Genomic DNA, 11395 nt, shown 5'->3' with positions numbered 1-11395 from the left:
TCCCGCTCAGTAAAGAATCGTCCAAACGTTTGATAGAATGACTTAAGTACCATTAGTGAGCGGTTGTATAATTTGTGGGATTTTCCTTCCTTCCATTAGTAGGTAAAGTTGTGAGAAACTATGAAAATATTTATGTCTTATATCTAGTATTGTGTTGATTCCAATTTATTTAGTCCAGACATTGGATCGGTCTTTTTCCCTATAAAAAATTAAAAAAATATCTTTTAACGACGTCACGAAGGATAGATTTTACCTTTTTTTTTAAGGACCGACAGATACGTCTGAACTACATTACTAGATAAGGATCAAAGCTATAATTTTTTTTTTGGGGGAGAGGGGATTAATTGTCTCAGATTTCCTGTCCGAAATCTCACTTTTTCCGTCTTCATGAAATGACTCTGATATTAAAGGAAAAAAAAATATATTTTGGAGGCCTTTTTTTCTTTTCTTAAATTGTTTTTTTTTATTAATTTTGGAATAAACTACGTATAATTATTTCCAATTCCAGATAACATGCCGGTAAAAATTTTATTTCATGAAAAAGTACATTAATTTCCATCAGTATTATTACTATTTAATTCAAATGATTTAACACAAAGGCAAGTAGTACATCACTACCATGTGTTACCCTCAGTCTTTTTTTCTTTAAAACACACTATGATCATCAAATTATTTAACAGTACGGAATAGATTATGTTTGTAAACATGGAAATAATGTAATTATATGTTTCAGCCTTTCTTCATAAAATGTTTTGTAAAATTTATCAAATGTCGTTTTTTTAAAGACAATACTGTTTCGTTTTTAAACTTACCTTTTTTAGAAAAAAAGCTAGCCATCTTATGGCTTTTTTTAATACATTGTGTACAGATTTCAATAAATTATGGTGTTTTTTTTGTTTTGTTTTTCAAGTATTATTTCTTTATATTTCTAAAATGGTCTTTTATAAGTAAAGGCCAATGTCATTTTTTCAATTTTTATGGTTCACAACCAACTCATTTTTTTTAAGATAAACTAGACATTTCAATTACTAGTTACTTCATAAATAACCAAATTTTTTTTAATGACATCCCATTTATTGCGACACATATATTCCATTTGGCGTCAAATGCACCCCCCCACCCCCACTATCACATCCACTGAGGATAGACACATCACTTGTGCTATCAGACAAAAATCAAAAAGACAAAAAATCATTGAAATATTTCCTAAAGAAATCCAAAAAAAGAGCCGGGGGGCTCTCCAAAAATATATATAAATGATATCTTAGAGAATAAAATCTTCCGCACTTCTCATGCATATTTGTATTCGCTCCAAGTATGGTCTGCAAGAACTGTCAATTTGTTAGCGAGGGTGTCGAGCCTGTTATAGCTTGTAAAAGAGGACGTATAAAAAATATATACATATATAGCTAAATATTCCAAATTGATTTTGAGTTGTATTTTCTTGATTCCATAAAAATCAAGCTTTTTGTCATTTAGGCTGCATGTTTTGGGAACCCATTCTGTATAATCCAGGATTTTTTTTGACGGTATGACGTTATTAAATACGTGATTTTTGTACAGAACTACTCAACTGTCAACGGCCTTATTGTTCTGAGAGTCACATGTTTTATAATATTTTCTTTGTTTTTACTAATTAAGTTTGATGTATCTACGATTTTTCTTTTCATCTCACCTTAAGCTAAATTTTTGACGTCCATGTTCATAAATACGCTGTACATAGGGTTATTTAGGACAGTAAAAAATAAAAAAAATATGACACGAATATGAATGTAATTTCTATTTCGAATAAACATTTGTGAATTGGATGAGTCGATATTTTAGGAATAAATGAAAGATTGCATTAAGAGTTATATAAAAATTTAGGTATTTAGACAAAGAATATTGAGACTCTTTTTCTAAATTTTATAGTAATGAAAATATTGCAAAAAAAAGTTAAGAAATAAATGTAAAATTGTTTTTTTAGACTTGTTCAACAGTTAAATATATTTTGAATCCAAAGAAATTGGTTTTACTTTTAAAAAGATTTTTTTACTGTGTGAGTACACACATTATTGTTGTCTTGGGGGGGCAAATCATTCAGGAAGGTCTTACAATCGCTCATAAGGTGATATAATGATTATAAGATAAAAATATTCCCAATTAAATTTATTGTCATTAGAAAAAAATCTCAGTACATTAAAAACGTTCTTTTGCAATTTTATACACTATCATATTAAATAAGAAATATATGGCCTTATATTATTGAGAAGCCCCTTTCACGGTTTTATGAACCTACTACTTCCTTTAGGGACGTGACAATTGAATAAATTAAGTGCGTATGTCAATTACTTACTTGAATCTTATTTTGACTATAAAAACACTCTCCACACCGAGAGGATTCATCAATTTATACCTTCACAGTTAACGAAACAACACACTTCAACAACAAAATATCAACCATGAACAAGGAATTCAATAAAAATCTATTTAATAACGCCACTACCTGTTCTGATGTTCGTGGTCATTTGAGTGGTCAACAACTCCCTCCATGGGTCCAAGGAGTACTTCTTTACAATGGTCCATCTGGTGATCTTCATAAAAGTAAGGATTACTCCATTCCTTCATCCTCCAAACAGCATTGGATGGATGGACTCTCTATGATGAGCTCATTCAAAATCCAAGAGAGAGGCCGACAAATATCTTTCACTAAGAGACATCTGCGATCTGAAACCTACAATGCCGAAATACAAGGAAGATCTACTACCAATATGGAATATGGTCCTCAAATGAATGAGTCCAACAACTATCAACTCTCTATTTATAAAACACAAATTTCTAGAAGAAGATTTGAAAATTCCCATAGAGAAGGATCCTCTATGGAAAATTATAGGTCCTCCAACACGGAAAGAATCAACTTTGAAAATGAACAAAATGATAATTGCAATTCCTCATTCTATCAATTCGGTGATCTTGTCTTGGCCACCAATGAAACATCATTTGAACGCATTGTTGATCCTGACTCCCTTGCGACTGGGGATCTCATTGACATGTCTCACCTTTTTAACATGAAGAGTGTTCGTCCTCTCAAGGACCACAATGGTGATTACTATAATTTGGCAGCCTCTGTTGTGACAGGCAACAAGTATCATTTCATCAAATTCAAGAGACCATCTCCTGAAGTCAATTATAAAGGCGATAACTTCCCCACTGAAACGAATTTTGTCTCCACTATTCCATCTCGATTCCCACATCACATCGGATACTTTCACACCTTTGGTATGACAGACAACTACTTGATCTTCTGCGAACAACCTATGGCCTATGACGTAAACAAACTCAAGCATAATAAAAATCAAGGAAAGTCCTACAGAGACTGTTTGGAGTGGATGGCCGGAGAGCGTAATCATTTTTACATTGTAGACAAAAAGACGGGGCGCAACATTGAAATCAACTACGTCACTGACCGATCCTATTTCTTTTTCAACTTTGTGAACTGCTACGAATCTGGTAAACACATCATTGTGGACATGCTTACCTATGACGGCCCTGAGATCATGGATTCTATGTGGGTTGAAAAGTTAAAATCTTGCTCTGGCTTTTATAGTGACAATTCCAACTCTCGCCTCATGCGCTTTGTCTTGCCTCTTCATTACATGGAACAAGGAATTGACTTGAACTTTGGGCATTGGAATGAAGCCACTGCTATTCGTAAAAATGATATTATTAATATCCGTCCAAAAATCATTACCCGTGAAACAGGAATGGAGAACCCAAAGATCAATCCTTTTTTTAACTTCCGTAAATACAACTTCACCTATGTTGTCGGATGGATGCATGGACTCAACCCAAGAAACACTTACGCCAATTCCATCACCAAAATTGATATGGAGACCGGAATGACTACCATCTGGAAAACTGGGAATGAGTTTGAGCATCCAAGTGAGATTGTCTTTCTTCCCAATCCCTCTGGATCCTCTGAAGATGATGGTGTCATTATTTCATGTGTGAGCAACTCTGGAGATCGCCAAGGAAGCTACTTGGTCTTCCTCAATGCACGCAATATGCGCGAAATTGCTAGAGCCAATTTTGATGAGCCCATTCCATTTGGCTCTCATACTCACTTTGTTCAAAGATACTTTTAACTCTCATTTTAATGTAATGTTAATGTCATAAACTTAGTATGAAATATAAATTACCTGCAAGCAACTATCATAAATATTGATACATTTCTACTAGGGCTACTGATAAACATAATTGTTGCTACATATGTACATATGAACTAACACAAAAATAAGCAGAAATCAAGAAAAAGAGCAAATGTCCAATTTGTTTTTTATATCATATTCTACATACGGCCTCATATTTCTTAGACATATCTCAGTCAGTTGTAGGCATTGTATTCAAATTTTTGGCATGATTTACGATACCCAAGAGTCTTAACTATAGCTTAGAGCCTTCCATTAATTTATTAAAAGTTTATTTAGGCTTCAATATAGTTTTTTAAATAATATTTATAAATGCCTAAGTTAGTAATTACGACCATTAATTTTATCTACTTTAAATATATTTTTAAGGATTAATCAGTAACAATATGTTGACATAAATTATTAATAATTCGTGACCGAATACAAATGAAATACAACTTATTTTTGGGAAAAAAAATTTTTGCCTTGTTTTTATGTTTATGTATACAGTGAAACCTGGTTTAACGGCTACTTGCTTTAGTTTTGTCATTGCACTAAGTGACCATATCCAGTTTCCAAATCTAGAAGAGTTACAACATAGAAACTTGGTTGATGTAAGAGGTCACCACCACTAGGCGGTCACTTTTTCTATTGGCATTGCCTGACTTCTTAACACAAGTATGAAATAGATCGGAATGATACAATGAACACTATTTATTTTATTTCGACATATTTAGATTGTCTGCAAATACAGGTGTAGAAGAATTATTATGTATCATTTTCTGGTATAGTTGCACTGTTTTATCCATCATTTTAAGGTTCTGTATTTCAGTACAAAGAAACTAGTGTTGTGTGAGTACTTATTTATTCGGTCCAATCTAGTATTATGACCTGTCCTATCGGTCCTTAAACTTTTCAAAGAAATATCATTGGTTTATGAAGTCAAGAAAGATATATCAGATACATATTAAGATAACTGCACAATGCACATATTAAGTATAAATAGGGAAATCAATTACTACTGACACTAGTAAAAGACGAACAATAAAGGCATTACAAAAAGTATGCAGAATTTAATCTCTTATGATAATATGATAACATATAGTCATAAAATCAGTTTTTTACCCATTTGACATTTATCTGAAGAATTTATCAAGATGAACAGATTTTACTAAAATAAATAATTGAGAATTGCACGTACATCTCTTGCAAAAAAAAAAATAGCTGTTTTCATTATAATACTATAAAACACGAACATATGAAGGCGGCTGGAACGTTTGTCTCCTTGTTGTCCAGCCAACAGCGTTGACATCAACGTCAAGCTTTTTCAGATATTAGTGCACAGCTACAACCTTACCTCCTTCATAGCCGATACCAATAGGTGGACATTGTCCCTCTTATATGAGTACAGCGCCATACTTTTGACAGCCTTACTGATAGTGGAGCAATGCAAGGATCACTTTTTCGCCAGTGAAGACTTGGTGTCCCTGATTGACCTTGATGGATTTATTCTGTCTTGAAGAAAAGATTTTGTTTTGTTTTTTTTACCTAAGACCTGTCCTGCACTTCCTTGGTGATGTTGTACGAGGTCTCCAGCTTCTTAACGACCCTCCAGGGTGTGTTTCTGGGGTAGACAATGAATTTTGCCGGAAGTTCTTTACTCCTGGCCCTAGTTGAATACATCAGTGGTCGTGCTTCTTGTAAACAGATCCATCTCAACATCTGACTCAAAATGAATAGATACGGAATTTTATTTATTATTCAAATAACCTTTTGTATGAGCAGGAACAACTCGGACGAGATGCAATCATACGGGATCTACATGAGATTAAATTTTGTTCTAATTGTAGTGAACGACCACGTATTCTATTTTACTTTATTTTGCACGGGGATCGGGTTTACATTCTTTAAAGGACATCAAGTGAGACTGGGGCACAGTCATCGATTCTAAATAAGGCCCGACACAATATTATCAGCAACAGTTCAGGAATTTGTAATTTTGACTTTATATTTATCAAATGTATACAACTGAAAGATCAACCCGTACTTCAAATATTAACAGCAAAGATTGAAATTATTATGTCAATGGAGTATAATTATGTAATGATTATTTAATTGAATCGCTATGTTAAATATGAAACAATATGAATTCTTTACACAAAGTTTAATTGTAATGTTATTCTTTTACTGGAGAAAAAATTTCATCCACTTATTTTCGTTATTCTATACTAATAAGTAGTACACAAATTTTTGTCATCTATGGATGCTTGAAGAGATTTCCTTGCCTGTGTGAAAACTTTTTCATTCGCTAGATGTCGTTTTGGAGATACCGTGCTGCTTTATTGCGTTTCCTCGTAACGTACGCAAGTTATTTTTTCCTTGGTATAATTTCTATTCACTTAAAAGGTATATTTCATGGAGACCGTGTAGTTATTAATAAATTAATATTCATGCATAGAAAATATATAAAGCAACGAAGTTTTTCTTGAGAAGGATCTTATCAACTGAAGTTGACGTCAGCTGTTGTCGGGATATTCATGCTATATTTATATGTATTTCTCATTCGTTTTTTCATCAATTTAAAAAATATATATAAGTACTCGTACATCATACTACAGGGGCATACAACAGTGCACTGATCTTACACGACACCAGCGCCCTCAAACAATATACATATACTAATCTATGCATTCACGGCAACATCAGTACTCCTAGTGGATGAAAAAAGTACTCTCGTAGACAGGCTAATTAAGAATAAATTAATCACGTAGTCATTGTTTCACAATTTGGCTTATAGTTTTGAACAGAAAACACCGTATTTCAAAGATACTTAAGGTTTGAAGTTCGCTGGGACAAAAATAAAATGATCGTTAATTTTTATCCAATTCTCAGAGAATGAGCCGTATGTAAAGATGATGTCTCTTACTTACAAATCGGGCTCGAGTTATACAATTGTATTATTGAAATGTGACTTCGTGCTTGACTTTGACTCGAAGCTAAAAGACTCTCTCCTTGACTTGGAATCAAACTCAGAGACTTGATCCGGAATCATAAAATTACATGTAAAGATATATGTAATACTTTAATCATAAATAACAAAGGCCCATTTACACAAACTTTACTTAAATTTAAACTAGGAACTTGTGATATCACTGTTTTTGAATTGACTTAAACTTCGACGTAAATATGAGTCGAATAGGTGTACCTGGTCCTTAATGTTCTTTGGAGATCATGGACTGCAAGCTTTAAGAGAGAAGTTCAGATGTTTTGGCCAAGGCCCTGCCATTTAACCTAATAGTAGGTACCTGGGCAGCCATTAATAGATGAAATTATTTTTTGAGTACATCTCCACAATCAAAAAAAGAAAAGCCAATTTTTAAATTATTTTTTCTTTGCTCAAAATAGTTTAATCATAATTTATTACTCTGAAATAGAAACTCAATTTGTATCCATTCAACTTTTGTCAACATGTATTTGTGTAAGCAGGGATGTTTTAACTATTTGCATTTAAATTGTGTATTTTTGTTTGCAAATAATGACAATGTTTTAAACTTATGTAAAATATTTTTGTTTGTCAACACATTAATTTAATTTGCGCGTCACGTGCAAGATCGAATGGAATTGATATATGTATATAACAAATGAAAAAGGTTGTGCAAATATTGAGGTTGATTTGTATTAAAATATAGGATTATCAATGAAAATAAACAGTAAATCATTTTTGGGGATGTCATAGACAACCAACAGTTGCCCCATATATAAATCACTTATAAATATAAAATTTGGATTGGGTATGCAATCATCGATGATGAAAAATATGATTTATGAATGTGTAAAGTGTAAATAAGTCATAAATGATTATGGACTTTACATATATGTAGGGGGAAAAAACAGAGTATGAGTTGAGTGGAAGCCCTTTTCACGCCTTGTCGAAGTTTGAATAAGTATCATCTAATGAATTTTTACAAATTCTGAAATGAATTGGAGCAAAATAATACGAAGACCCTGATAGAAAGAAAGAGAGGAGACAGGAAATCAAAAAGAGACATTTCCACATATATAAAGAATGACAAAGGTGTAAAGAAGTATCAGACCCTTTATTTTAATCAAGTTAAAGAGTCTTTCTTGTTCCGTTTACCTCTTTGTCTTCTGTCAACATGTCCATTGATTTCAATAGAACTATTTTCCACAATTCCTCAACATGCAATGATGTCCAAGGTCGTTTAACGGGACAGCAGTTGCCTGGTTGGCTCCAAGGAATTGTTCTATATAATAGTCCTGCAGGAATATTCGACTATAAGCATAAAACTGTTAATCATTGGATGGACGGACTCTCTGTGATGAGTTCCTTTAAAATTGAGGACAAGGGGCGTTATATTTCCTTCACAAAGAAGTATCTCAAATCCGATGCCTTTCAAGATGCCATGGAGCAGGGACGTCCCATACGAACAGAATTTGGAACTCCTGGTGAAATGGTAGATTACTATTCTGTTAGCAGATCAAATGCTCCAAGAAGAAGATACGGTCGATTCCATAATGAAGGGTCTTTTTCATTGATGAAACATCGTTCCATGAGCAGGGAAAATGTGAGAAACTTTGAGGCAACTGATAACTGCAACTGTTCGTTTTATCAATTTGGTAATTTGATTATGGCCACCAACGAAACGGCCTATGATCGCATTGTTGATCCTGATTCCCTTGAGACAGGAGATCTCATTGATATGTCTCATCTTTTCAAAATGAAGAGTGGACGTCCTCTCAAGGACCATAATGGCGATTATTTCAATTTGGCAGCCTCTTTTGTGACTGGAAACAAATATCATTTCATCAGGTTCAAGAAACCTTCAAATGATATGACATATAGACGAGACAATTTCCCCACCGAAATAAAGTTTGTGGCTACAATTCCTTCTCGATTCCCCCATCACATTGGATACTTCCATTCCTTTGGCATGACAGACAACTATTTGATATTTTGTGAACAGCCCATGGCCTATGATGTAAATAAACTTAAACATCATCGTAGCCAAGGAAATTCGTTCAAGGATTGTTTGGAGTGGATGCCTGGAGAGCGTAACCATTTCTACATCGTGGACAAGAACACAGGTCGTAATATTGAGATCAACTACATCACTGATCGCTCCTACTTCTTCTTCAACTTTGTAAACTGCTATGAGGATGGAGATCACATTGTGGTTGATATGCTGACCTACGACGGCCCTGAAGTCCTGGATTCCATGTGGATAGAACGATTAAAGTCATCTCAGGACTTTTACAAAAACTGTTCCAATTCAAGAGTCATACGCTTTGTTCTACCTTTGGTCTTTGTTGATGAAGATATGGACCTTAATCATGGACAATGGCAAGAGGCCACTGCTTTACGTAATAAAGACATCATCAGTATCTACCCCAAATTCATTACACAAGAAACAGGAATGGAGTGTCCAAAAATCAACCCATTTTTCAGCTATCGAAAATACAACTTCACCTATGTCGTAAGCTGGATCCATGGACTCGATCAACGTAATCCTTATGCCAACTCTATCACAAAAGTGGACATGGAAACAGGGATGAAATCTATGTGGAGAACTGGGGATGAGTTTGAGCATCCCTCCGAGATTATTTTTGTCCCTAATCCCAGCCGTTCCAGTGAAGATGAGGGAATTATTATTTCCTGCGTCACTAATTCTCGGGATCATCAAAGAGGCTATCTTGTTTTTGTAAATGCACGAAACATGAAAGAGATGAGCCGTGCATATTTCGATGAGCCCATTCCCTTTGGAAATCACACCACTTTTATCCCTAGGTTTATATAACAACTAGGGCCATGAATTTCACAGTTAACCCAAGAAAGGATCATGTCTACATATTATGTAAATTTACTTACAATTTTGCCCAGTAGGAATAAAATTCAGAAGATGTTTAATAAAAATATTATTTAGATTAAATAAAGTTTTGAGCACTGAAATAGCTATGCCTTTTCTTACCAGCTGACAAATTTGGCCTCCTATCTTTTCCCCTTCTTAAAAAGCTATCTCCTTGAGTGACAGTCTCATTTCAATTTTTTTCATTTTGTATGTTTGAAAAAAAAGGGTTGTACACATAACTATTCAAGCTAAAATAGATTATAATTCCATTTCGATATGAAGCCAAGCGAATAAATACTGATATATGAAGGTCCGAAAAATATAAGGAAGAAGATTGACATGATAGGATTACTCATGTGGAATCATCCCATTTGCCTTTTGTTATTGTTATTATCATTATTTATTGGACAACTAGACATACAGAAAGTTGATAGAACCCCCCTCCTTCGATCATTGTTCGAGACAGAGGGACTCAAAACAAAAACGGAGGCTGCAAACGACACTTTTTGACAAGCTATATACATTTTTCTTCCTTTTTTAAAAAGTACTTTTAAGAAAAAAAATACAAAATATTTATTGTCAAAAGGAATGGATACTGAATCAATCAAATGTTTACCTTTCAAATAATGCCTTCTTATAGCAAAATTAGATTACAAATCCTCAAACCAACGTCGTATATCCATAATCTAATCATATTTCCATATTTATATATAGTACCTACTTAAAGAACCACTTCTTCTATCTTATATTTTCTCACTCTTAAAAGGACAACCATCAATATTTTTGACATCCTCCTCCCCTGTTTGGATCAAGTTACATGATGCATTAAGGACACCCTTCATAAATGTGATAAATTCCCTGTCAATTTAATCATCATGATATAATATTAATAATGGAGAATATTATGAATAAGGCATACATTTTAGGTTTTTTTTTTTTTTTACTTTTCTTGAATTTCGATAACTACAAGTTGTCATCTGGTAAAAATATAGCCTATGCAAATTTCATCTTTAGGTCGCACTTCTCGTTGTATGTTTGAAAAAAAAAGAAGTCAATTTAGATTAAAATAAAGGCTAAAACCACATATAGAGCTTTTCATTTTTAGAAAGCAGAGGTCCGAATATATATTCAAACATTTTTTATATATGTATATTTAGAATTTGTAATAAACATGAAAGGATCATGTGAAAAACATTAACTAACAATAAGCTACTCATTTCTCACATTTCTTGAATATAATAATTAAGTGTTTACACCTGTAAAGATTATTTATTTTATTTTGATCTCCCTCCTCGACCCACTTTGTGGAGATACAAACTCATTTAGAGGAGGACATCCAAAATTCCTCGTGACATTAACATT

At 33.4% G+C, this 11395-nt stretch overlaps 3 protein-coding genes across 3 annotated transcripts in view; all 3 read left to right on the top strand.

The window, feature by feature from the left end:
• LOC121119624 (netrin receptor UNC5C) overlaps positions 1-11395 on the top strand; it is a 119573-nt gene that overhangs the window by 94124 nt on the left and 14054 nt on the right. The window lies entirely within an intron of this gene.
• LOC121119625 (beta,beta-carotene 15,15'-dioxygenase) lies at positions 1237-4188 on the top strand. Its single transcript, XM_040714341.2, has one exon. It carries the CDS (start codon positions 2442-2444, stop codon positions 4122-4124), a length of 1683 nt encoding a protein of 560 aa, XP_040570275.1. The 5' UTR covers positions 1237-2441; the 3' UTR covers positions 4125-4188.
• LOC139905858 (beta,beta-carotene 15,15'-dioxygenase-like) lies at positions 5844-10134 on the top strand. The gene has a single exon (XM_071889638.1). It carries the CDS (start codon positions 8324-8326, stop codon positions 9980-9982), a length of 1659 nt encoding a protein of 552 aa, XP_071745739.1. The 5' UTR covers positions 5844-8323; the 3' UTR covers positions 9983-10134.

This window comes from Lepeophtheirus salmonis, chromosome 6 (genome assembly GCF_016086655.4).
Source record: "Lepeophtheirus salmonis chromosome 6, UVic_Lsal_1.4, whole genome shotgun sequence".
NCBI classification, from domain to species: Eukaryota; Metazoa; Arthropoda; class Copepoda; order Siphonostomatoida; family Caligidae; genus Lepeophtheirus; species Lepeophtheirus salmonis.
Note: the sequence above shows the minus strand (reverse complement) of the source record. Positions and strands in the feature narration are given on the sequence as shown.

Coding starts and splice junctions, on each gene's coding strand:
- LOC121119625 (XM_040714341.2), top strand. CDS start 2,442: ATGAACAAGGAATTCAATAAAAATCTATTTAATAACGCCACTACCTGT.
- LOC139905858 (XM_071889638.1), top strand. CDS start 8,324: ATGTCCATTGATTTCAATAGAACTATTTTCCACAATTCCTCAACATGC.